At 42.2% G+C, this 27,997-nt stretch overlaps 1 protein-coding gene across 2 annotated transcripts; it reads right to left on the reverse strand.

The window, feature by feature from the left end:
- Window positions 1-359: 359 nt before the first annotated feature.
- On the reverse strand, window positions 360-27,973 carry ssp3 (short spindle 3). 2 transcript variants are annotated; one of them, NM_001299140.1, is made up of 11 exons: window positions 27,296-27,973; window positions 24,701-26,971; window positions 23,194-24,640; window positions 22,767-23,024; window positions 22,575-22,698; window positions 20,438-20,577; window positions 4,484-4,629; window positions 4,292-4,384; window positions 3,938-4,029; window positions 1,203-1,529; window positions 360-1,101 (listed from the first exon to the last, which is right to left on the reverse strand). In NM_001299140.1, exons 1-11 carry the CDS (start codon window positions 27,477-27,479, stop codon window positions 991-993), a joined length of 5,193 nt encoding a protein of 1,730 aa, NP_001286069.1. In that variant the 5' UTR covers window positions 27,480-27,973; the 3' UTR covers window positions 360-990. The 2 variants fall into 2 exon arrangements, with proteins under 2 accessions (NP_001286069.1, NP_609917.2); NM_136073.3 differs by having other exon boundaries at window positions 538-1,101; window positions 27,290-27,973.
- Between the last annotated feature and the right edge of the window lie 24 nt (window positions 27,974-27,997).

Below are 27,997 nucleotides of genomic sequence, written 5' to 3' on the forward strand. Positions count from 1 at the left end.
CCACAAATGATTAGGGCACATTATTTTTGTCGTTTTTAATTTGTTGTTTTTCGGGGGATGAGGGGAGAAGGAAATTGCCAGGTCTCCGTTTCATTGTCTGCAGCACATCAAACGTAAGAGGAACAAGCTGATCCCCCTGGCCAGGAGGAATTATAAAAAATTACATTTTTATATGCATTGGAAAAAAAGGCAGGAGCAAATGATCTAATTGTTTTAAATGGTCTTGAAGCTCATTGCTAGTACTTATTTAACATTATCAGTAACAGCAACATAAAAAGTCAATCAAACAATTGTTGTATAATTCTACCATACTAATAAAATAAATATTTACTGTGAAATTACACATTGCATATTGATTTAATTAAATGAAAAAGCAACCCCCTTTAGCCACCATACAAGTATTTACACTCTCGAAACGACTTTGATTGTTCAGTTTTTTATTTCATTCGCGTTGTTTTTAATTATGTTGAGATTTATAAAAATAAAAAAGGTAATTGCATTTATGTTTACCTTTTCTATTTTTTTTTTTTTTTTTTTGTGTATTGGTGAAAGCTGTTGATGGTATTCGAGAATTTGTTATGTGCTTGTGGGTAGGAGTTTGATAGGATCGCTTAAATAATGTTAATACTTTGCATTAAACATAAGTTACAATAAGTATATGTCCTAGGTGTATATATTAATATAAAATCTAATAATCTGAATGTGTTTAGCGAATGTGTGAGAGTGCGTGAGATGAAGTGATTGTTTAGTAAACTAGTTTAAGATAATATTACAAGTGTTTGTTTTGAGTGCCGCTTCTGCATTCAAAGTTCAGTTATCCTGCTGTTGATCTCCTTGCGAATGTTTCAAGTAGTTTTGTCCTTCAGATTTTTCATTTTCTTCGAAAATAATATCACTTAGAAAGCTGGGTCTTCAGGTTGAAGGATCATTGTATGTGATACATGTCTTTATTGAATATATTAAGTTGCCGCCCTCGCGCGTATCTTGTATCTACGCATTTTTCTTATTACCGGCGCTGATTTTGTCTTTGGTGCGGCTGTTTATCAGTTTAATGACCACATTCCTTTGGGCCATCTCCGATTTGCTGTACTCATCTAGGAACTGCAAGGATATGGAAAATAATTGTTGTAAACATAAACCATCATTTCAATGTGCCAAATCATATCAAGTTCGATTGTCATCAGATATTAATAGCCCCTTACCGTCAAATCGAAGTCCTTGCTGAGGAACTCTCTGGCTGGCGGATTGTTGAAGGAAACCGTGACCAGGAAGGGATAAATCACAGGGTTAAACTGGGTGGGCAGCTTGGCCATCCTCTTGAAGATCACGGCATACTGCTCAGATATCAGCAGGTCCTGATGTCTGCGATTGTTAACGCAGAAAAAGGCCATCGAGGCGACAAGGTCAATCAGCATTGGGCAGCTCTCGCTGTTCGTTGTCCATTGGTCATTCACTAAACTGCAGTTCAGGATGACGGTCATCACGTCCAACAGCTTCAGCGACAAAGGACCCTCCACAGTTAGGGTCTCCTGAAAATACCGAAACACATTTAATTGGCAACACAAGCCAACAACAATGGTACAAAAAATAACCGAAGCCGAAATCACTGAGCAAATGTTTTAATTAAGTCAAAGCAAATATCAAAGAGTGCCACTTGTTTAGGGCAGGAAATGAAGGGCCGGCACGTCCTGCGGCCCGATTGTTTATTTAATCCTGCCTATATATTTGCGTGCTATTTGCATAAGGGACTCGTCGAGCGAGCCAGAGAGCGCTTCTAATTTGTTTGTCCTGGCAGGCCAAAACCCGAAACTCGAAATTCAACAACTGAAACTGGCTACTTGTTCGAGTATGAGTAAGAGTACGAGCACTGAGCAAATATTTAGCCAAACAATTGACATGCCTGGCTGGCTAGAACAACGCCCCCTCACTTTTCCGACCCTGGCAGGATATGAGCGAGCGGCAAGGATTTTCCAGCCGGAAACGAAAAAATACAGCACGAAAAAAACAACAGAGAGAGAGAGAGAGAGAGAGCTCGAGAACGATTGAAATTGCGTGGGCTTCGGATTGGCTTGGGCTTGGGTTAAACTTGAAAATTTCATTTTACAAAGTCAATATTTACGCAAAAACAAGCGCGGCCTCTGGAGCCGTCTCTCGAAAATTGAGTTTGCTGATTAAAACCGAATCAAATTATTTGCCAGAAACGGAGCAACCGACCCTCGCTCAAAACTTGATGATGATGCTGATGATGTTGGTGATGACGAGCAACCGAAACGAAACCCTTATCTATTTTTGTGGTAATTTAAAACAAATAGCTCTAATCCCAGTGCAATTCGTGGTCGGAGCTTTTGGCAGCGGCAAAGTTTGTCTAGCAAATTAGTTTGTCAAGTGCGTAGCCTTGCCTCTGCCAGCCTGCATCTGTTAAATATTGACACGTGCAACAGAACAGACGCACAAACTCGAGAGCTCAGATACCCGGATGAAGGTACACAGGAAATTAAAACCTAGCTGCCACACTCTGCAAAACAAAAAACACTGCTATTTCACAGTTTGTTAGCTGGTTAAAAAGTCAAAGGTAAATCCTTTTCATTTTAAACAAATGTATCACACATCATTTTTATGTGTACAGATATAATTCGATATAGGACTGTATTTACAAGTACTTTAAGTTCCATTATTTGCAACCAATAATCTTCTAGTGCTGAGCCTCAGTTAGATTCACGATTGTACCACTCCCATATTCTGTTTCATTGGCGCGGTTTTGGATGCCAACCGAACTTGGCCCATTCCAACGCCATTCGGCTCCTTTCGTTACGGTTGGCATAAATATTTTAGGCCACGCCAAGACGACAGCCGACATTTGGCCCAAGTAAAATGTCAAAATATTTGCGTATGCCACCCATCCTCTAATTCATGTCCTGATGCTCCCCAGGCAGGCAACCCAACCACCCACCACCCAATCCTGCCGTTTTGGCCACTTTCTGCTCTGAATTTTCACAGGTACACGGGTATAGAGCGAAATGTCATCGCGGTTCAATGGCGTCTGTGCCTCATGTTGTGTTTGTCATTTGGCGCTGTGTTGTCTGTTCGGCAAATGTCACTCTGCCCTGAACTCCTGTGCATTTTCCCCAAACCAGCGAACTCCTCCGGAAAATCCCACCTCACTAAATACACAATTCTCGTGGTGGCTGTCACGACATTTGGCAATATGCAAATCACTCTGTCGAAACTCACTCGCAGATTGCAAGCCGCCGCAATTGCAAAGTTTTAAACGTCTACACTAACTTTTCCTCCCCCACCCCTGATTTTCCTCACGCCAATGTCGATGCTACTATTGTTGTTGTTGTTGCCGATTTTCTCAATTTTCACCAGGCGATTTCACGTTCGACAAAGTTTAGGAGTGCAAAGCAAAGAAAAGCCAAACGCATACACACGCCACCAGCAGCAGTTTCCACGGCAAAAAAATAAAACAGAAGAGAGAAATTCTAATGAAATTTTCTCTGCGCTTCGCTGCTTGAGCAGGAAAAATCGAGTCACATTGGTGAAAGTATGGATAAAAGTTAAGGTTCCAAATAAATTGGAATAACTATAACAATTACAATAAATATTAATTTTTTTTAGAACAGTTCGTCGAACTGTTTAATACATAGTTCGTAAAATAAATTATTTTAAACTTTTCAAAACTCTTCATTATATAATAAATAAAAAGATCATTGCTAAAAGTTTAAATACCTTGTAAATTCATTATAAAATATTTAACTTAAATGTTTTATAAGATTATCAGGTTTTTTTGAGGCCCTAACCACTGTGCCTTCGTATTGGGTTAAGAGCTGGCTGGCTGACTTTTTGATTTGTTTAAACGGCGACGCACGACGTTCGACGTTTGTCGTTTGCGCTGAAACTCCCAAGAAACCCCCCACCCGTTGAAGGGCAAACTCACCTGGAAGGTGTTCACATCCAAGGAGGCCAGGGACACGTAGAGATGAAAAGTCGATGCCGCCAGGGCGGTCGTGCGTGGTGGAATGCATTCACCTGCAAAAACAGAACAGAACAGAAATAAAAAAAAAAAATAAGAAAAAGATTCAGAAAATAGGTAGAAAAGGCGGATGAGCAGCGATAGCGGATATTCACTCATAAAACATTAGAGGCTTACGGAAAAATCAAAACTAATTTCCGCCTTTGCGAGGAGATCACGTTGCATGGGTTGTTCGTAAAGTGCATTGAAATCTAATTAGCACCTCCCCCTCCACCGCCATTCAATTTTCAGCTACTGTTTGGTTCAGTTAAAACTCACCCATTGGCATCACGCAGCCATAGAGCATCGAAACGGTTCCAAAGAGCTCAGTGGACTTGGCCGCGCTCAGCAGACGTGTCGGATCGGCAGGACCTGTCAACGGAGGATAGAGAAACGAATAAGCAACGATCCTACTCCGGTTTATTTGCACTCTGGCAGGTGCGACTTCAGAAGCCGGTTAGTGTGACTCACCCGGCTGGCAAACATCAATGAAGCGGGACAGGAAGCCCAAAGTGGTCAGCAGACTCAGCATCACACTCTTGTTGCTCTCGATGGACTCCCGCACCTTCTGAATGCGACGGGAAAGGATTTCGATCAAGCCCGTAATCACAGCATAGCTGGAAAAGAAAAAGGATAAGTATTCAATTGATATCATCAAAATAACTACATAAATATATTTAATTAACTTAATCCCCATTGAATTCTCTGTTCATTGCTATTTAGCCGTAGTCATTCGACCGATTTCTCGTTGTTTGCCACGTGTTTTCTATGTCCATATGTTGTCCATAGTTCTGTTGATCTATACCCACTTCCTACCCCTTTCAACTGGCTACCTTTTGGGCCAGGACACTCCACACTTGTTAATCGCCCGGAGCGTTCAAAGGCACGGGGTAGAACACGACTGGAACCCGACCATGTGTCATATGATTTGAAAGCGATTTAAATTCATACTCCCTTCTCGCACAACAACAAGTATCCCCGCACCGGCCGGAGAGGAGGGACTCCTCTTCATCCCGGGTAATCAAAGCGCAAATGACATTTCATTTGCTCTGCCAGCAAGGTGTTTCCATTCACATATCGAGGGTGGAGGACTTGTGTCCTGTTGTCCTGTTTAACCTCCGAGTGAACATTAACATGTCCTTACTCTGGCTGCTGTTGCTGATTCTGATGCTGATGCTGATGCCTGTTGTCATTGTCAGCGCAAATCTGTTTTGATTTTAATCCAGCTTATGCGAGCCCGAAATGCATGCCCATGGTCCTCCAGGACTGCTCCTGGTCCCTCCCGCTTCCGGTTACCTCCCCTAGTCCCTTCCTTCTGCACATTGTTGTTCAGCGAACTGTGCTGCTCATTGACTACACTGACAAAAACTTCTGCTATGAAACTACATAGATTTTTAGAAGTATTTAAATAATTTGAAATAAATTGCTAAACCTATTCACAGAATGAAGAGACTATTCCCATTAGTTGACAAAGGCTTTTTGTAAAGGATTCGCATGACTAAACTCTTATTTGAGGGCGAAATTATTTCAAGTGTATATAAATCCGCTGCCCTTACTGTTTTATTCTGCCGATTATGCGTCTTAAGTGCCGAAATCAATGCACACAAATGCCCAAATTACAAGCGCCCGTGAAAAGGACATTTTCCAGTACAGAGAGGAAAGGGAACCATTTCGTGTTTCTTCTACAAAAAAAAGGACATTTTCCAGTGAGCGGCAAGGGGTTGCACTTTTTCCTTGCCAATTGCAACTATTTTGTTTAATAAACAAGACACACAGAGCTTGAGTTAAGTAGCGTGTGCATTTGACACTTGTTAAAATATTTGCGCCTGTCCCACACACACACACAAACACACACACACTCAAACTCGAGGAAGGTCCTTGATGATTAAAAAGGGGGGTTGGTGCGCCTGCAACTGTCGCGCGTATTTAGCGAACGTGTTTTCACAACTAACAAGGATGTTAATTTTTTTTTCGCCGGGGATTCTTATTTTTATTTCGAGCTTTGCACCAAATGCCTTTTCACACCCGAAAAAGTCCTGTCTGGATGTCCTGCCAGTGGTTTTGCCCCCTCGACAACCATTTGCGCCCCATGTTGTCGCATTTTATTTTTATTTTGTCGCCATCGTTGGCTGCTGCTTTTGGCTGCTGTTTATTTTACGGCACTGACGATTATGTCCTGCCCGGGGTCCTTAGTCCTTGGTGCTCGGTCCTCGGTTTGTCCTGTCCTGGGAGAGGAAACCTCGGCCACATCCGATACGCCGCTGGCCGGGGAGTTGGCCATTTTGTGTTTGGATTGATGCGACCAACGAACTAAATACTTTCCACAGGCGAAACTCGGGCCAGGACACATGACAAACGATGACAGCTCACTGGCGGCGGAAAAGGGGCGGCCACCCACTCACAAACTCACCCGCAGAACGGGGGTAAAAGCATCCTTCGAGCTCCGTGCTAGCTTTGTGCTTGTTGGTTTAAGAAAATTATTAAGGATATTTTTGTGGTGCTGATGAGTTTGCCGAGTACTTTTTGTCCAGCCGAGGCCAAAGGGACAGCGGGTAGGAGGCTGGTGGGGTGGGTTAGATTGACCAACCAGGAGAGCAAACATCGTGTGGATTGTCCCTGCGTCCGGGTGTCCTCATGTCCGTTAGTCCGCTCGTCCTGTGTCCTTGTGTCCGCCTGTCTGCGCTAAGTGTCCTGTGTGCGATGCGAGGCACAAATAGCAAAACAGGAAGCTCAAGTATGTTTACAGTTGACAACGCCAGAAATCAGCATGGGATCAGCAGTGATGTGCTTTTAGCTTTATTTTTCAGCTCGCAAAAAGAGTTTTGTTTTAACTTCATTTACCTAAATTAATTTTAAAACTTGAAAAGCGTTTAAAGTTTAATATTGAGAAAACCTTTGCTTTTATGCCAAGGTCCTCGATCTACTTTCAGTTAATGCTGAAATCAGAACTCATTTCAAGCAAGTATCTTAAACTGGCAGCACAGATACAGATTCAGATACAGAGGAGCGGGACACTTTGGGTCTCATCCTGGCGGTGGCACGTAGTCCTTGCTGCTTTGTTTGCCTCTCCAGTGGGTGTGTGTGTGTGTGTGTGTGTGTGTGCGTTTGGCTGCTTATGTGCGTGTGTGTTAGCGTTTGAGTAATGGACGCTTTTATTTGCGAACAGGACTTCTGGCTGTGTCAAAAGGGGTCAAAATGGATTTTTCGGCTATACTATAGTATGGCATCAAAATTGCTGCTGGCCCGTGTTTGCTTTTCAACGCTGCCACGGCTGCCACGGCAGCTTCGGTGGTCAATTCTGGATTTTCAGATTTTGCGGCAGGACATTGTCATGGCATATCAATCATTCATTTGTAGAATGTTATGGATCTGTATATGTTTATGGCTTGCCACTTAAATAGCAGAAATCTGTATGCCATTCATTTGTATTGTAAACATCAAACGATGAATGAGCTCCTTTTGTTGATGACTCGCTTTCGTTTATTATGATAAATCACACAGAAAATAATGAACGGACAAAGAGAACGAGGTTTTGTTTGATATTTTTAGTGTTTGTAATCAGCACTCGCCTAATTGAAATCAAAACATCAAGCAAACTGAAATTATTTGCACAACAATTTCTCTTTCTTTCACTCTCCGTTAGCGAAAAGCAAAAATTGCCATCTCCAAAAACAATAAAACCAAATGGTTTGAGAAGGACTTGCACTTGAATCTACAAAAGCTGCTAAATGGATGCAATGTCACAATTTCCCGGGATCTCACACACTCTTCGCAAATGCCGCTCGTATTTGCTTACGAACATTTAGCAGTATTTTATGGGCGAACGTATCTGAATCTTTTGCTAATCGGTTTTGCATTTTGAGCACATTTAATGCTAGACGCGTGCTGCTCATTAGCATATGAAAGAATTATATTGCCATTGTCGGTGGGCTTTGAAACGAAATTTGCACAGCACGTGGCTTTCAAAAAACAATTGGACAATCGATTTTAAAACTGTTTATGAGATTGGTGGCTAAATTCTGGGCGCGAAACGCTTTAACTCTATTGGACTCCATGTTTCGACAGATTAAAAAGTTGACAAACAAATTAGGCAAATTAAATTTAAATCAATGGGTTCGACTTGCCTCATAATACCTCAATGAAAATCTGAGTGTTAATTTAATTTGACTAACGCATTCATTTCTGTGGCAAACTGAAGGATTTTATAGTCAATGATTCAATGATGGTAGGTTAAATGATTCAAATGCTGTCTAGTTATTCCAAAATGCGTTGGACATTTTTAACCCCAACACATTCTGTGTTTTCACAACCAAATCTGCTTAGCAGCTTTCGCAGTAATTCAATTTCAACACGAACCATTGAAATTCATCAGATTCAAATTCATTCAATCAAGTAAAGTCAACAACGAAGGCTGGAAAAACGCCAGCTGGCTGCCATTCTGCATCCGAGCTGAGAATACAACACGTGGAAACCCATACGCATCCGAACCCGATTCAAATTCAGATCCAGGTCAAAGGCATGTGCATAAAACTCAACGCCTTGCGGTGGCCTAAAACAACATTGGAAATTCGATTGTAGTTGGCAGGCAAAACAAGCGACACACACGGATCGGTTCTAAAGGTGTTAATGAAAACTAAACCGGAAAAAAAAGGAAATCAGGGAACGGTAGCCTGTAGCTACCCCTTAATTTTCAGCAATGCGCGCACGAGCCGGAGTTGATTAAAATGCAATTTCAAATTGTTGTTTCTCCGCCGCTTGTCAGCACTTGATTAAGAGCAACTGTTTCCTTTCGGAGGGTTAAAACTGTCGCGCCTGCGCCTTGCCATTCCCGAACTTCCAAACTCCCCCCTTCTGAAGGGCCGACAATACATACATACATATATACGTATCCCCGGGCATCCCGATTCGGGTGTCATGTCAAAACAATGCAACTCGAGTCGCATTTTAGGGGTAGAAATCGGCAGTCAAACAGCCGGCCAAAGTCGAGAGCTCTGATTGCCCACAAGTGGCTAGGAGGACCAAAAGTGCTGAAGCAACCCTCGGACGAGAAAGCAAGCCACACAAGTTAGAGGACCTATCTTGAAAATGTATCTTTTATTCTAAGCTGCGAATTATATTAAATAGGAGTTACAAGGGATTTCGATACATACGAGTATATCATTCTCAATAAGGATTTAATTTAAACTATACAACTATAAAAAGAAGGATCTAAATATGTTTTTACTGTTTTAAAAGCCGTTTTAAATCATAATGTAATAGAACTGCTTACAAAACTTTATGCACAACCCCAACCAAAATTTTTCGGCGGGTACTATGGCTATCATTGATGATGCTGAAATTACACAACACCTGGTACCGGGGCTTCGGTTGCCAACTTTGTTGGCCATGTTTATGCATTAGAGCGCGTGTTAAATAATTTCATGCTGCAAGTTGGTCGACTCCTTTATGGCCATAAAGGGAATCGGGGGCCGAGGGGTAACGGGGTTTGTTGTACTACTGCGAGAGGGTGAACTTTTAATGGGCGACGCGGAAAATGTGGGCATGTGGTGTTAAGTAACCTTATCAGTGGGCGAGAGCAGGGACATCGTTATCATTAAGAGACACCAACAGTGTGACATCGTCATCATCATCATCATTTTATCATCATAATTATGGCGCTTACTAGGGCAGCACGTGCAGCAGCTGTCACTAAAACTGTGGCAAGGGGGTTATATTTATTACATAAATCCCGGCCAGGACTAAGACAATTCGTCATGTCACAGGGATTTGCAATGGAGAGATCTCAATTGTGGCTAATGGAGCTTAGACTCGGAACGGTAGTCCTCTCGTGAATTTCAATTGCTGCTTACCTTTCGGTGCACTTAGAGAAAAAAAGCACCCAATCTGTGCTATTATTTTACTTGGATATATAACGTTGTTTTACAAAAAGGGAAGTAATACTAAATCGAATACGATACCGATTGGTATTGGTAGTTATACTGCAAATGCGAAAGAGACATTTTCACATTATTCCTTGTGCATGTTTACATTACTAATACGAAACGCCTCCAACAACAATAATCACATCAACAGAAGCTGGGACGTGACTCTCTAATGCCCAGCAAGGGTTCCTTCGCCGGCAGGGGTCTCCTTTCGGCCTGCATGTCCTTTTGCCACTTCGGACATCCTGCGGTGCTAATAACCCACTTACTTAGACTTATCCCATTGTTGAAAGAGGGCACAACAGCGAGTGGAAGAGGACCGATCGCTCCGCTGCCCATCAATTATTGCCCGGAAAATGCAATTCGGAATTCAGAAGCGAATTGAAATTGAATTGACCGCATTCGGGCGCACAGCATTTTTGATTTTTTTACGAAACTATCCTTCCTGTGGCAGGCATAGCGAAATGGTCATTGGAAAAAGGACACCCCTATGTGCGAATGGAATTTATGCTCTGGGTGGACGGTTATGGTTTAATTGCATTTGTAAATGTTTTGGCTGAGGCGGAGATGCGGTTATGATTGGGTGCAATTTGAAAGTTCTCGCCACGGGGGGTTTATGAGAAATCTAGATCGATTGGAAATCAAATTTAAAAAAGTCCGCGTTTATACTCATTAAATATTCAAATCAACAAATGTTTTGTGCACCACTTCAACTAAATCACATATTTTGTGTTTAGCAAACTGACTTAGTTTATTTTTGTATATAAAGTACAAGGTATACACTTTAGATACCCGTACTAAAAGTTGCACAACTTGTGTCGAATATTTCAATTACAGATCATCAATTAGTCGAACACAAAGGAAGCTCCTATCATAAAACTTATAAAAAGGTAGACCTCACATTTTAGAGAGCTATTTGATAATTTTACTTCAATTGTGTAATCCAATCGAATCCAATTGGTTATGCTCAAGGACTCGACAGGACATCAGCTACGGTCACGCCCTGCCCAAGGGCACCTTTTTTTTAATTTTTTGGTGGTCACACAGCTGTCAACGGAAACCGTCGAAACACCTCTGTTTTGCGAAAATGGTTACTAATTTCAGATTTTTCGAATAAACATTAAATAAAAAACGGGACAGAGAAAAGTGTAAAATAAGAACAACAGAGATACAAATCAAATGACTGGCGGAGTGGCGAAAAAGGCAGCTGTGTGTTTTTTCAGGGCCGCACCTTCGACTGATAAGAGTTCCAGTTGAGATCGTAATTAATTTCTGGACTCTCCCCTGTTTTTATTTTCATTTCTGAATGCAAATGAATTTGTACGTATCGCCGTACGGAGCAGCGACAACTTTTAATTCATTTACCTTGCACCAGTCGCCGGATGACGATGATGATTCAGTCGGAGAATGAGGATGCCCGAGCCCAGAAATTGATGCAAATTGATTTTCAACGGCGTGGCAGAAAGAGAGCGGCATAAGCTTGCCGAAAGAGATGGCTGTAGAGGCGCCGCGAACCGCAAGGTAGCGTCGAAATCGGGGTATGGCGCCTAGCAAAAACCGCAGCGAAAGGATTGTCCTCGCTTGAGATACATCTGTACATAATGTATGCATATCTCTGCGCCTTGGACTTTTCAGCTCATCATAAATAATGTGAAATAATGAGTGGATTAAAGAGATAGTAAAGTTAGTTCTTGGCTTAATATCTCGTTCCATAAAATCGGCTAAAAAATGTGCCTTAATTTAATCAACGCTCTTATGGGCTAAGTGAACTTAGCAGTAAAGTTTCGAAATATAATCAATAGCTTGAGCATGATACGAAACTGAAGAAAGGTGTAAACGTATAACTCTTAAATCCCCTAAAATTGGTTTATAATCACCATATCAGCTATTGACTTATAGCCCCCTGCCACGCCCACCCAGCAGAAGGTAACCCTTTTTTTTTGCGACAGTTGCTATGGAACCCCTTATTTAAAATACTTTCAGGCGTGCATATTTTTGCGAGACTGCGGAATCTGTTAAACTTTTTACAATGCTGCGCCTCATTAAATCGCCCAAAAATCGGAAGCCACGGTAGCAGGCCCATTACCACGCCCATTAATGCAAATTAAACGCAATGCAGACATATGCCAAAATGAAGACCTCAGCTCCTGGCCCATCCAGTTGGTTTCGCTCCGCTCCGCTTGGGTTCGGATGTGTCACAGCGCATTATCATTCATAAATCAAAACATGGAAATTGTTTAAGGCGGGGTGAGGGGTTGCATTTTGGCCGGGAACAACAATATAATAGTCCTCCCCCCTCCCCTCGCTGTGCGCAGTCTAATAAACATATATAAAAAGTTATGAATAAATTAAGACATTTGGTTGTCAGTTCGGGTTTAAAGGGATGCAGATAGATGGGCCCCGGGGTTGTTGCTCACTTTTATTCTTTATACATCAGTGATTAAACTCGCATTACGCGGAGAACCAAGGGTTAAGGGTAAAAAAAAAAAAAAAAAAATGATGTTAAAGAGTGCCTGGCAAGTGCCGAGATTGAGCTGTCAAGTGTGCCCTCAAGACTTAGCCAGAAAAGTGTGCAAAAAGTGCGGAAAAATAGGGGGAAATGAAACCCAAGAAGCAGGCAGAAAATATCTCAGCGATATCTCAAGTAAATCCGAGTTATAGATATGGGATGGAAAATGAAATCTGCATGCGGTAGGCCAACGAAAGGCGAAGACAAACACGGATGTGGCAATCACTCCGTGGGATATATAATCCCGATCCTGTCTAGCCGAGTTCTTAAAATGAAAATTCATCAACACGTCACCCGTCCATCCAATCCGTCCATCCATCCATAGAGCAATGCCATACCAGACCCATACCATTCCGTTCCATCTCGCGTCGCATCTCCTGTGTTTTCTTAGTAACGAACGCCACCCAATGCGTTTTCCATTTACCCCAAAAACTCACACAGAAAAACATTGGGGCGACAGGCAACGGGGTAAACGTTTTGTCTTATATTAAATATATATATGTATATTTTGACAGGGGGCTGGGGAAAGAGTTTGGGCGTCTTCAATTACGACACGCGCGTTGAAAATAAAATTTCAGCAGTTTTTACCCAAATGCACAGAGAGAAAATTAAGTACCCAAAAGAAGTGCAATGAGGCAACAACAACTTATAGACTTATCTACATTCTACTGAAATATCTTCGCTGAATGTAAGCTTGGTTTTTTTCTCAGTGTCTGCCTGCTTTCCATATGGGGCTTGTCACCGGGCCACATAAGGCGGCGATTGCTCATGCTCCTGCCTACCGCAGATGCTCATCCAGAAAACAGAAAAAAAAACAAAAATTGGGAAACGCAGGAAAATATAAAATTGGATGGGGGAAGAATCAACGTCAGAAATGGACAACACACGTGGGGCAGCGCGATGACGGGATTTTTCTATGGGAATTGCCACTGGGATTGGGTCGCCAAATCCCCCGTCAACCTTTGCGAGGCTGTTAAAAAGCCAAAGTCGAAATAGCTGCCAGAAAGTAAAGCCGCTCGTAAAACTCAAACGAGGCGCGAAGAAGAAAAAGCTGGGGAGCCCAACAGCAGCAGCAGCACAAAAACATGGCGCCAAATAACCGCAACCATAACGATGTTCTCCCCCCACAACAGCAGCTCCTCCTTAAGATCCGTCCCAGAGCCATAGAAGGACCCCGAACAGGACCGTGCGGCGACGTTTGCCGCCATTTTGTAGAAGAAAAGTGCATATAATAAAATAAAATAGCAACACGGCCAACAAAAGCCAGTCGAACAACACACACGACCAGGAGGTGGGTCACAAAAAATGCCACGGGCATTAAAAGTAACCAAGTCGCGGAAAGGCAAGGCGAAGATTTAAATACCCTGCTAATGCAGCTAATTTAAAGTTGGGAAATAACTTAACAATAATATGTATGTACAATTGTACCTGAAAATTATTTAAATGGTTTTTTTGAGATTTTAAAAAACTGTTTTTAGGAAAAAACCAACAACTCACTTAAGATTGTTCATATACCCTTGAAGACTTTCAGGATTGGAAACTTTGAGTCCGGGACCAAAGTCAGTGAAAATGGGCGCCTGTGATTTGGCTTTTCCGTTCTGTGTGTGTGTGTGTGTGGAAAAGTAGAAAATGGAAAATGGCTAGCGAATGAAAATGTCGCAGAGTGAGCATCGTAAAAAATTATGCCCAACGTAGGGTTCCAGCGCTGCTCCAAATAAATGTACAAGTATGAATATATGCATGGGGAGTCGAAACCAAATTGCGTTCTTATGGCACTTTAGTGGCAAAATCAAATTAGAATTTATGGAAAGTCGCCGCCCAATCATGCGGCGCCCCCCATATATAAGTAAGTATAAGTATGCTCCAGAAAACATTCCGCAACCATTGAATAGCCATAACGATAGGAGCGACTTTTCCTTTAGTGCTAAATGACCTTTACGGCAGGACCATTTCAAAGAATACTTTGCGAAGATTTTTAGTTTTGTCGTAAATTTTTATGCGAATAAAGCGGCAAGCGGCGCTTTGAAAAACCGTATGGGGTACGCTTCTAAGTTATACATGTAGGGTAGCTCCCGGATTAGCGGCTTGTAATGTGCGCCATCTGTTGGCCACTTGAGGGCATTACTCATGCCACATTTGGTCCGATTCAAGTGCTTAGCGTGTTAATTTGCACCAGTTTTTGGTCCCAGTATCGGGATCTTTAACAGGGGATGCGGCCGGTACTATTCGTATCTATCTATCTATGCATATAACTATAGAGCGAGGGTTGCTCGGCACTTCGATTGTGTTGCGGCCCGAGGCCTCGTGTTAAGCCCTCACAATTGCCATTTGATTGAGTGATGCGTCAGTTGGTTGTCCTTGTCCTTGCGCCTGTTTTGTGTTCCCGTTCTGTTTATCTCCACCCCCTCATAATCACCCCCTGCTCCTGTTTGCTTTGCGAGCTACCAACGCGCATTAACTGCACTGGAAAAAACACTTTCTGCTGTGTAAATCAATTCCTTCGATGAACAGAACTCTTAGAAGTAACAAGGTTTATTTGAAATAAGAATGGAATGTTAAATACATTTCGCCACCATTAGCTTAAATCCCCATGTTTTGAGTTTATAATTATCATCTTTAATGGATTAAACGAACATTGTTTGATTTTTTTTTTTTCAAGTGATGGAATAACGAAACCAGGAAGGATGTGATTTTATAGAGGGTGCATTATCATCCCGGAGATATAGTACTTCGCATCTGACGAGCATTAAATTAACTGTAACCGGCACTGCACTTTACACATTTTACATATGTCGCCTACCAGAGACAACTTCATCTTGGTGGGTGGGTTGCCGTCCCACCCGCTACCCCGGAAATTTTCCCCAGAGAGGAAAAACCCAAAACAGAGCAGTGGGCACAACAACAAAAAACCAGGCCAAAATCAAAGCGAATGCACTCAAACGAAGAGTGGCTCAGCCTCGGACTGAGCCTGTAGGTAATTCAATAGCCAAAGCCGTACCGCTCGCCCCCCCTCCCGCTGCTCGTCCTTTGACATGCGGCGGAGCTGGACAGGCACTCATCAAACTTTTGACATGCAGCTCGACAAGGGACAGGAGTTCGAGGGCGGACGGGGGAGGAGGGCATATCTGCTGAGGCTGCTGCGCCTTTTTGCATGCAAAATGTCAGCGCATATGTCAGCCTTTTGCATATGACCTCTTCGGGTTATGCGAGTAGAGGGTAAACTCAAAAGTTACGTAGCCAGTCTTGCCAGCAGTCTATTTGATACCCCTTACTCGTTTAAATCGGCGACTGCACATCTATCCGACTTTATGAACATTGTGGGCGATACATTAGGATCTGCCTGTAGAACCAACTTCGTAGCACTTATATTTCCTGAATTCGCTGTTCATACGGACGGACAGACAGTCATGGATAAATCAAAATAGAATTATCTATAATCTATAAAGTATATACATATACTTTAAAACTAGTATCCCAAAGCAAGGTTTCCCAAACAGTTAAAACGCACCTCGACAATGGTTTTTTCCTCAGTCCTTTATGGCCAAATGCATTTTGATGCAAATATACAGCGAAGTTTTGGGCTACACTTCTTTTGAGCTACTACTCTGACCCTTGACCCCCTCTCCTTTGTGGCACACCCCCTCGAACACCCGCCCCTGTCGTCCGCTGCTCCGATTTCGGGTATATTTGTGTGGGTTTTCGTGCAGGGGTTTTGCTATGATGTCTTTGTAACTGTAATTGATGCTGACTTTTTGACAGTTTGAATGTCGAAACGAACAGATGAGCAACGGGAGCTGAAAACGAAAACTGAAACTGAAATAGAAATTGAAACTGAGCTCTGTTGAGCAGTTGACTGCAGTCGGAGTAGAAATACTCGTGGACTGAGATGACAACTCTGATTAGTTGTGTGACAGTTTTCTGATTTGAATTCAATTATGACATGCAAAATGTTGTCAGGTGGTCCTTATCGTTAAATAAAGTTATGTAATAAGCAGTGAACATAACTAGACTTTTAAATCAATTTTATTATAATATACTTCAATTGATTCAATCAGTATTAAAGCAAATATCAACACGTTTCTTTAATCGTTAAATACAGTAAAGAAAAAGAAAAATGCATTTCCTAAATGCATTATTCCTAATGTCTCTTTAATTCGAGCAATTTAAAATGACTGCTCAATGTGAATTTGATGCCCCCCCCCCTCGCCAACAAATTTTCCACCCTCCCCCGCTGACATTTTCGGGGTAGCTGAAAGATCAATAGGCACACCGTTAAGAGTCAATATTTTGATTTTCCTTGATGCGGGGGTGGGAGGAATTGTGAAAAGGACGAGGGGCAAACAAAAGGAGCGTCGCAGTGGGCAAATAGGAAACTTCACCAAAGCCAAACAAAGCGAAACAGACAGAAACTGAGCCGAGTTTTCCCTATGCTCAGCCTTTGTCAAAAAGAATCAACAGAGACGAGGGGGGGGATGGGGGTTGGCTGAAATCGGATACTAAACGCAGCACATAAAAAAGCCAGCAAACAAAGGGCCAGGGAGAAGAAACATGAGAAACAGGACACGTCGAAGCATATTTCCAAAGGAGTACGAGAAAACGACGAGAGAGAGAGAAGAGCAGCAAGGACAAAGGACCCAGAATGAAATTAATACATTTGACCAGATAGGAGAGTCAAAGACCATGGTCTATCGAAGTGGGCGGAGTGGGCTGCTGTCTAGTTTAAGGTCTTAATAGTTGCACTAATATGTCGATTGTAAAATAAAACCCAGGGGCACGTGTGTGTGGGTGTGCTTAGATGCCAGATACTGTCCTTGTAATTGAGCCGATGATTTTTATTGGCACTGGGAGAATGAAATGTATGAAAATATATCGAAGACAAGAAGAAGAATCAACAAACATTTTCTAAATAACTCAATTAGAAATGTAACTATAAAGAACTTAGGCCAAGAACTTGATTTCTTGTCCGTGATTTACTGATTGTTGAAATGCGAATTTGAATACATTTTTTTTATTTGCTCAGTGAAGTCCGTAACAATGTCAACTGAAAACTGCATGCCACAAAAAGTGGCACACTCAGACTCTGCATGCGCACATCCTGCAGGATATGGATGCAGCAGCTCCAAGGCCTGCCGGCCATAACTCCAAATTGGCCATTCGATCTGGTTACTTAAAGGGTAATTAAATTAACTGCCGCACAGCAGTCGAGTAGTTGAGCCAGCAAGCGGAAGTAACTCTGCCAGCATGTCCTCCTTGTTGACATCCTGCCAGTGGAAACGGCAGTCGCTGTAGCATCGCCAGACAAGCTGGGGAATATCGAAAAGACCTTTTGTTTTCCCCCCTTACAAGCACAGAAATATGCATATATTTCATTATGACTGCTTTTTAGGGGTGGCAAGGTGAAAGGGGTTCCGGTTCCGGTTTCGGTTTGGGATTGGGATTGGGATTGGGCTTGCGTTTGGGTTCTGCTTTCTGGTTTCGATTCCGCGCCAAGGGGTGTTTGCTTTATCGCGTGCCAAATCATCGTTATGATTGCGATGAGCCGCCTTTTCAGTTGTTGCGATTGATGATCAAATCGTGATTAAAATATATTTACTTCCCGTTTTTTTACCAAGAGGGCTAATGACTGTGTTGATTAATTATAAATCAATTACAGTGTAAAAAGATATCTCGTAGATCTGCGCACAGCTTTTTGTTTGATGCGAAGGTGCCCGAGCGAGGCAAATCAAATTTGTCATGGTTCTAGAACGGGGATGACATACTGGATGGTGGCAGGATTTATGAAGGGCATTATGGTTAACCAAATAGAATTTCAATCGACATGGATGCGCTGTGATTAATCTATGGAGAATATGGAGAAATTATGATAGTATGAAACGCCAGCTAACTCGCAGAGCTCTTAAGAAAATCTGGTATTGTGATTTTCTAATTATTCAACAAAGCAAAGTCAAATTTAATTAGAAAAGTACAAACTTTTATATTTGTGAATTTGAGAGTTCTTCGTGTAGAAAGCAAAAATCTTTTAACAAAAGTTTCGTAGTGCTAAACAAAGTTTCACTGCCCTCGAAGAATGAAAACCCTTGTCTAGAATAAAAGTTCTTCTTTGTCAACTTTAATTCGATTACACGACTCCCCGAAACTTTATTCAAATGAACAACAAAATATTCGAAGCAGCCCCGCACCTGAACAATTAAAAGTAAACAAAAATTTAATTATGCATCCGGCAAAAGCGGCACGCAGAGTAACAAGAAAGAAAGCTTCAATCGAATTAGGAAGCCGGAAAATTCCAAATACCTCGTGGCCAGAAAAAATATGAAGCAACGGGAACGGAAACGGAAGAGGGCCAGAAGAGGAAGAAGTGCAAGATGGCGGACCATTCAAGTGCGGCGAATTGAGTTTCCCATTCAGCCAAGTTTATTTATTTTCAAGGCAAAATGGCGCAAGGTGCAGGCTCCATAAAAGGGGGTGGGCCAGCCGGGGGTTGTTTCACCGAAAATTATAGTCGAAAGAAAATTTGATTTTGCAAACGCTGTAATTGAATTGAGCGCCGAAATGCGCGCTACGAAAAATGGCCGAAGAAATAAAGGCGAGCAACCGAAAGAATGAGGATAAAAAGCGGCAGAAGCCACCACAAAAGGCTGCAAAGGAGACGACACACTAACGTAAAATAAAAAATAAAACAACAATGGCTTACTAATAAAATAAACGAAAAGCTTTTGTAACCAAATTGAAAATATAAACAAACGAAAATTGACAAAGAACATAAAAAACAGCAGTCAACAAGAAGGAATAATAAAAAAAATAAAGCAAACAGCTAGAAAAGGCAGAACATTGGTCAGAGCCCAGAGCACACACAAAAGCATAAACAAAAGCCATGGCACACACAAGAAAAGCCAACACAAAAAATGGCCAGGAAAACCGAAACAAAAACAAACGCAAATGTAACACACAAAAGCCAATTCACAATTGGAAAATGCATGGCAACAAAGTTTTTTTTTTATGTAACAATGAAGGGATAAAAGCACACAAAACTAACTGATACAAACGCAGAAAATACATAAAAAATATGTTGCAGACCATGTTTTTTACGATATTGGATTTTAAAGTTCAATATAAAGGGAAAATTATCATATTTTTTTGAGACTACTATTTTACATAAACAGTTTGTGATTTATTAAAATTGCAATAAGGCAAATCAAAATAGTTTCATTTGATAAGTGAAATCCTTTTTCGTTGTGCAAAAAGTTTACAAAATGGCGTTTGTATTTTACAGCTATGGAAACGTCAACAATAGCAACAATTCGATTAAAACTTTTGCCCATGAAAATGAGCGCAAATTAAAGGAAAACAATCAGATGGAAAAGAAAGTGGAAAGGGTTTCTAAAGCTCCTAGCAGGACGCAAAATTAAAGTGAAGTGCTATTATCTGAGTTTAAACTTAAAAATGCAAAAACGTAGAGAGTGCACTAATTTCATGTGAATAACAGAATTAAACGCATAATTATTACTAACTATAAATATGTGCATAATATAGAATTGAATTTTATCACATCTAAAATTATGGAAATGCCCAAAACACAACCGAATTAAATGAACAATCATATTATAGAGTAAACAGTTGTTAAAGAATCGTAGTCCATTTGTTTTTTTGTGTGCTAAACCCCAAAATAATGCGATGGCGACCCATATGCTGTGAGATAGTGTGACCAACTAAATAAAAGTTTAAATTAAAAATAATATTTTTTAAACGCAGCAGGGCGGGCAGCGCAGCAGCAGCGACGTTGGCGCTGGCAGCGCAGCCGCATTTGCTGTCCCACTCTCGCGCAGTAGAACACGCCCTCTCCGGCGTGCGAAAGGGATGGCAGTAGTGCCGACTACCATGGCCATCTCGCTTCCACTCTCACCGGTTTTCGAACTCGCGTATTTCCCCTCTTTTCATTCGAAGTTTTTGTAGTTGGCCGCAATAAACCGGCGTAGCTGCACTTGTTGTTGTACTCACTTTATCATGTCCGGCAGGCGTTCCGGAACTTTTGGGTGGGTGTTCTTTTTCACGTAACTCGAGGACAGCGCCTCCGTGCAGGCCAGCATTAGCTCCGTGGACAACTCGACCGGATGTTGTGGTGATTTTTCTTCGGGTAACTGCAAGAGATCGAAAAGGACTTAATACGGACACGATTTCGGTTATACGACTGAATTTCGAATAAAAATCAATCAAAATATTTACAATTTCCGAATTTTAAGTAATCATGTATGTTAAATCTTGTGGTTAATAAAGCGCTTATTGCAACGAAAATGTTTGTTTAAGCTTAGTGCATTGGGCAATTTGTTGATTGAAACACCACTAATAAATAATTAAAGAGATAACGACAGATAAATATACAAGTATCCTGCGAAAAGTGGGTTACTATCTAAGTCATTAAAGTAGCACCCGCATGATTGTTGCATGCTTTTTGGGGCCAGCAGTGAAATTCCTTGTCGCGTGTTTAAATTAATTATCAATTTAAACAGCAACAGCAAACGGACAGAGCAACAGAGAAAGAGACATCCACATCAATCAAAAAGTTAATTGATGTTTCTCCCTCGCTCACTTACAGTTAACTTTTTACTCTGTTGCGCCTTCTTCGCCGCTCTTCTCACTCCATTCTCTTATGCCACCTTCTTACATGATCCATCAACGAAAAAAGGAAGGTGAAGTAGACGTGGAGAGGGGGAGAGAGGGACAATGGGGCGGAGGGAGCGACAATGAACACGAGCCAAGTTAACACAATGCCAACGACCAAAACAACAACTCCGAAGTGCGATGCGCCGTCAAAATATTTTTATAGATTTAAATAAAAAGCAAGAAATTATGTCCTATCAAAATGGAGAAGAAAACCGATTTGCAATACTTTTTCGTCTTGAGAAAATATATATATAATTATACGTGTTGAACGATATTTCTTTAAGCTTTAAAATTACATCAAATATAAAAAACATAAATTATTGTTTTTACTATCACAAAAATCAAATATTTTTGTTTTTACATATTTTTTTTTAATTTCTGTAAATTTGATATATATGTATATTCTATATATATTTATTTTTTTCTGATCTGACCTGATGTTCTCGCGGAAAAAAGGGTACAATTATATAGGCACCAATAAATTTAAAAAAAGGCAACAAAAATTTACATATATTGGGTGGAAGAGTGGCTTTTTATGCGATTTAACGATTGATTTAACAGCAGCCGCAAATGTACATATAAGCATTTTACACGCCGACAAATTGGACAGAAGAGTGAAGAGCTCCAGAAAGTTGAGATCAATGGGGGGCAGGGATCAGGGAACCGACCTAGTGCTTAAAAATTGATGGGCCAGGCGACAGACAAGCGAGCGCACGAGGCCAGTAAATAAAATTCAAATAAAAATGCCAAACAAACAAAAGGCAGCGCCAAATAAAAGCGTCAAAGAAATGACAAATAAACAACGCCAGCGAAACGAGCAAAAACAAAAGCCAGCAAAACATAAACTTTAAACAGGGCCAAAAGGGTATTGCGGGCTAATCGACCACCAAATGCCCTTCCAAACCAATTGGGAGTTACATAAATTTGCATAACTTGTATAATAAAAAAATGTGGTATATATTAATATATATAATAAATATTTATGGAAATATATAGAACTATTCAAAAAACTAGTGTTAAAATAGTGGCATATCTAAACAATTCTGTAAGGCAATCGAATTGAATAATACAAAATAAATATTAACAACTTTTCTACACTTAGTTCACATAAATGGCCATCTCCACGACTATATAGTTGCTGCAAGACCTTCGCTTAATCCTCCGGACTCCCGCCCCACTAGGATTTCTTTATAGCGGGTTTAAGTTGGACAGAGACATAAACGCGGCCAAGTGTTAAGTGGCTGCCGGCAGGAATAAAACGCTAGCCAAGTACGAATTTATACCACACACATAGGCGACTTTCGACGTGGCCTGGGGAATTGTGAGTTGCCAACTTTAGTTGGGTCTGCCCCAATCCCACGGACAACGCCTCGAGGCGAGACGACTGCCTGGCGACACTTTTATTGTGGAGCATTTTGGGTGGCCAAAAGTTCGAGAAAGTTTCTTTTGTGCAGCGGTTGCTTTTGAGGATTACCTGGAAACTCTTGTTGATGGCATCGAACAGAACGGTTATGGAATTGCCCAGAAGAGCGTGACGAGCAATCTGAGGACACACGGAACAGGCATTCCGGTACAGCTGCGCGGCCAAATAGACGGACCTAGAGCATTATAAAGTAGCGATATTAACGATATACTCAAAAGGTAAAAAAGTCCAAAGTCAACTCACTTCCGGGAGATCTCTGAGTTTTCATCCATGCCCTTGCTAATCACGTGGTTGGCCAGTATGCCCAAGCCATCCATGCAGAGAAAAGCTAGAAAATCTAAGGTCTGAGCTTTGGGTATGACACGCAAAAGGTTGCCTAGGTTTCTATCCAGTCCTTGGGCACCTCCACCCTTGACCACCAGATTTAGCAGCTTGGGAACTGTACTATCTCTTCTTGCGTGTGCGGGCAAGGCCTCCAAACTTTCCAAATACTCGGCAGCGCTGTAAGAAGAGCATACAACTCAATAAATACAGATTCCAATCTGAGATTAATGCGAATTTAATCCAACCCATTAAGATTTTAACGATTTATCGGAACTACCCAATTCGAAATACTATAACAATTGATTAAATTCCATCAATAAAAGTTAAGAAATCTCATTTAACTCACCACTGATTCATCCTCTGCTTAAGTTTTTTCATCTTCTTCTTGTAGCTCCTCGTGTGAGCGTTGTTGCCCCCCACCTCGGAAAGAGAAGAGGATAAGTCACAATCCTCATTGGTGGTGCTTGTTGCGTTTCCATTCAAGATGTCCTCGGACACGTCCTGATCGCCACGTCCCTCGTCCGCCTGTCTGGTGGGAATAGTCAGCTCCAGAGCTCTTTGCCGGATGTGTTCGATGTTCTCCTCGTGACGTCGAGCGGATTCCATTTGTTTTTGGAGAATCTTTCGCTGCAGCTCCTCCGTCGTCTGTTGTTGTTGGACTTGTAGGGCTAGAAGTCTCTCCTCTCGATCCCTGGCCTTTTCTCTCGCCAGAGCCTGTCGCTGTTTCTCCTTCTGCTCCTGCATCTTACCAATTCTCTGCTCCTTCTCCAGGCGCGTTTCATTCATCTTCTCGAGCTTGAGCAAACGTTCTTTTTCTAGGGCTTGTCGTCGTCTTTCGACAGCGGCTTCCTTGGCCAATTTTTCCTCCACCCTCTTTTGCCTTTCCTGCTCTAGGTCTTGCAGTCTACCCTCTGTTTCCTTGGAGGATTCCAGGAGATCGAGTCGCTTGTTTTGAGCTTCTATGTTCTTAATGAAATTTATTTCCTTGAGTTTCTTCTCCTCGTCATGTGCTTTCTCAATGATTTGCTTTAGATATTGTTCTCGATTTTCCGCTGCCCTTTGGAGTCGTCCTTGCATTTTCTGACGTTTATCTTCGATAATTTGATTCTTGGCTGCCTTGACATCCTCCACCCTTGAAAATAGCTGCTGTAACTTAGCTGCCTTTTCCTGCTGAAGCAGATTCCGCTTCTGCTGGGCTCTCGCCTGTTTTGCTTGATATTTTTTCAGAGTTTCCTGTAGGGAACGACGCCTGGACGGCGATGATAACTTCTGATGAAGCTCTTGAGCTCTTCCAGGGTGTCTGGCAACATATGCCTGCAAGGTGGCCAAAGCCTCAGCTCTTTCGTTCCAAGACATGTCAGAAAGCAGCGCTTGGTATCTTAACTCCAAGCTGGCGTTCTCATCATCGCTCATGGTCACAAAAACAGCCGAATCATCGCCGCTGCCCATCTCCAAGCCATCAACTCCGTCGTCCTGCTCCTCCAGCTGAACTTCACAATCCGTTTCATCTGTTTCCGTATCCACATCGATCTCAGTTTGTTCCAGCTCCCTGATTTGTCGCTCCAGGGATTCCTGAACCTCTCCTAAGATCCTTTCATTACGCTCTTCCTCGTTGTCATCCGTATTTTGCTCTTCGTTCTCATCACAAGCACTCAGGGTGCTAGCATTGGTTTTAAGACTTCCACTTGGGAGCTTGCAGTGGGCAATGCTCTCGTAGAGTTCGCCTATGGTCTTGGAGAACTCGCAGTTGGTTTGTATCTTAATATCGATCTTGCTATGGTCTTCATTGCAGGCTGAAAAATACAAATTTTTTACTAGATCGTAATTAGTTTAAAACGTGATTAAGTACATACATTCCACTACGGTTTCCGCGGAAGAGGAGCTGCTGTTGTGTTGCTGGTTGCCCTGCTCCTTTTGTTGTAGTTTTCTCAGCGCATTCTTCTCACTCCTCATGTACTCCTTGTGCAAGGATGTCATTTTAAGCCCTGTAAGATCAGATTTCTGTCGTTTGATAATGGAATTGCGTCCAACACAAATACTGTGGCTGCTGTTACGAGTGTTACTTGAGGAAGCAATTGCTGCGGGAGCTGTGGTGTCAGACTTTTCCTGCTTCTCTGGTTTCTTCACTTGATTAGTGTTGCTTTTCTGAACGGGAAATGAATTAACCTTAGCTTTGGCATTTTTGATTTCTGGTCGCGTTATGACTATTGATGTCTTCGCTTTAGCCTTAGCCACTTCGATTGGAGCTTTAGTTTTAGCCGATATTGTTTTGACGATAACTTTGCCGTCGTCTTCGCCTTTCTGCTTTTCTTTGTGCTCCTGCTCCTTTTGCTGCTCGTTCAACAACGCCAACGTCGGCAAACTGGCATAGCCTGTGGGCTGATTGAATCTGTTTGCCCAATGCATGCTGGTCCTTCTTCGGTTTTTTACAGTCAACCATCCATCGTCAGCATCAGTCGGAGGTTGAATCTGTTTTGGTTCGGAATGTTGATTCTCCGCCTTCAAAGTGTTTCTTGAATTTGAAAGTTGTTCATTGCTAGCTTTCAGAGTGGATGTGGAACTAGTTATATCCTCTCTAGAACTTAGTCTGGAACTCATTTTAGTTCGTGTGGCCGTGCTTAAAATGGAACCTGGATTAGTTTTCTTCGGTAAAGTTCTAGCACTTGAATTGGTGTTTCTTCCATTTATTTCCAACATGGTTCGGGAGCGTGCCGACAATCTAGATGCCACATTGTTGGGTGGACCATAGCACTCGGTTTTGCTGGAGGGCCTGGGATGTCGCTGTAATCCACTTCTTCCAGTTGTTTTTATTGCAGGAGGAGCTGTAGCTGTTTTGGTGCTACGTAAACCATTGACTGTAGTCGTTAAATTCGGTTTTACCAGACCCGGTTTGGTTGATATGGTCTTCTGAGCTGCTACTCCTCCAGGTGGTGGAATCATCTTCTTCGAAGGACGATTTAGCACACTGGAATACTTAAGGGGACTGTTTTGAACATTGTTTCCTGATAAAGGATTTAAGGGTTGTGGTTTCTTCAAAATTTCCGCAAGTGGTTTAATGACAGTGCTTGGCGGCGTGGGCTCCTTATTTGCCTGCTGATTAAGTAAGGCGTTTTCCATAGACTCCAGAGAAGCCACAGTCATCTCTAGAGCAGTTGCTTCTGAAGCTGCTTCCATTAATTCAGGTTCTTTGCTTAAATCCGCTACGTTATGAATTGGTAGTTCGAGCGAAGATGGCTCTTGTTTGTTTAAGCTTTCCGTTGCGTCTTCATTGTCTATTGGAATGGTCACTTCTTCTAAAGCCTCATTTTCAATTCTATTTTGAGCTTCTCTTTCCTCCGCCTCCATGCGCATTTTCTCCCTGACATCCGCCAGAGTTAGATGTGGATCCTCCAAATCCGTTTGGGCATACTGCGTGCTGCGCAACACGAAATTAGATTTGTCGCCACTTAAATCTAGAGGACCCTCCATGTTATCAGATTGAGATGATCCTTGAGTAGCTCTCTTGCTGGCTGCAAAAAGTTCTCTGACATTCAGTCGCATTGCTCCCTTTGGCACTTGGTCATAGGCACGCAGTAATTTCCTGGGCGAAATCTGTCCATTATCACAGAACGGTGAGGTTTCTCCGGATTGAGTACCCGGAAACAAGGCTGGACTGGATTTGCCCGAGTTGTTGGGGCTGCAGAGACTTCTAGTCCGAACTCTGGGAGTGGGATTGCTCTTGCGCACTTCCCAAGCCAGGCTTTGGGGACGCTGTTGTAGTGGTCGAGATTCATAGTCCCACGACACTTTGAACCATTCGCAAAGCGCCTTAAAATCTCGCACATAGTTTTCAAGCACCAAAATAGTCTCTTGGCAACTGGAAATGTTTTCATAGCACTCCACTGTCTGATAAATCTCATTAATAGCTCTCTGCAAATTTCCGAATAGCAAGGCCCAGTATCTGGCCTGCAGCTCCGACTTCTTGTCCCTTCCTGTGGAGGCGCTGCGCACGCGTGGCCCACCACTACTGCCTCCGCCGCATCCTACACTGGCAGAGGATTTCAGACGTGGGGAAGTGGGCGATTGACAGTTTTTGGGCGTGCCGTTGGGCGACTTCGGTGGCACCATGGGTGGCTTTCGATAGCCTACAAAAGATTTAAGTTATTAATGGGAATTTCAAATAAAATATCATATTTGCTAAAAGTCGAACACTCGGTAATTGTAACGTTTTCATAAGGTTATGACATGAGGAATACCTAAATTAACCATTTTAAAACAAATTAAGCCTACTAATTTATACAACATACGTTATATATATTATAAGCAATTTTTTAGACAATAGTTGCCACTATCATGTAATGACTAAGCATTTTACATGAGTCTCTTCCTAAAAGTAATTTTATAACTAAGAGAAAAACTCCTCAAGTACCGGATATTCAATAGCAACAGTTGATGGTTCTTACAGTCACCGTTTAAAAGAACGCCTCCGCTTCCAACAGCTGGTCCATCGCCACCTGATCCTCCTCCAACGTCGCCGCCCGTGGATCCGAAACCACTGGTAGCACCACTTGAGGTTGTCTCATCGCAAAACTGGTAGACGAGCAGATTTTTCGCCTCTCTGCCCTCGCGACTCAAGACCTCACGCATTTCCATTGTTGGAAAGAAAACAGAAAAAGACCGAAAAGCTTGTTGTTTTTGCTGTTGCTGCGCAGCTTATGCCGGCGTCTCTGCCGCGTCGCTGCCCACGCAGCTGTTGCAGCTGTTCACGCAACTTTTGGTTTTGTCCTTTGTAGCAATCGGAATCCTGATGAACTGTTTAACGTTATAGACACTCCGCGAAAAACACTCGCTTTCACTTTGATTTTAATTGATTATTTCGTTTTTTTTGTTGCTCCTATTTCAGACGTCGCTTCTTTGTTGTTTTTATCGCAGAATTTTGCAACGCCAGTGGACTTGGTAGCATTTTCCAAAGGCGTAACGAGTCTAAAGAAACCGCGATGTGTTCAATCAATGCCTGAAAGATTCCCCTTCACTATTCCAGTTGTCTGCTGCTTGTCTTGTGTCGGTTAGAGAGAAATTAGAATTTTTGATTTCTGCCAAACTCAGCCGAGCAGAGCCAGCTGATTTAAGCGTTGGGCTGCAATTGTGCAATATCTGTCATTGGGTAATCG

Source organism: Drosophila melanogaster, chromosome 2L, assembly GCF_000001215.4.
Source record: "Drosophila melanogaster chromosome 2L".
NCBI lineage: Eukaryota > Metazoa > Arthropoda > Insecta > Diptera > Drosophilidae > Drosophila > Drosophila melanogaster.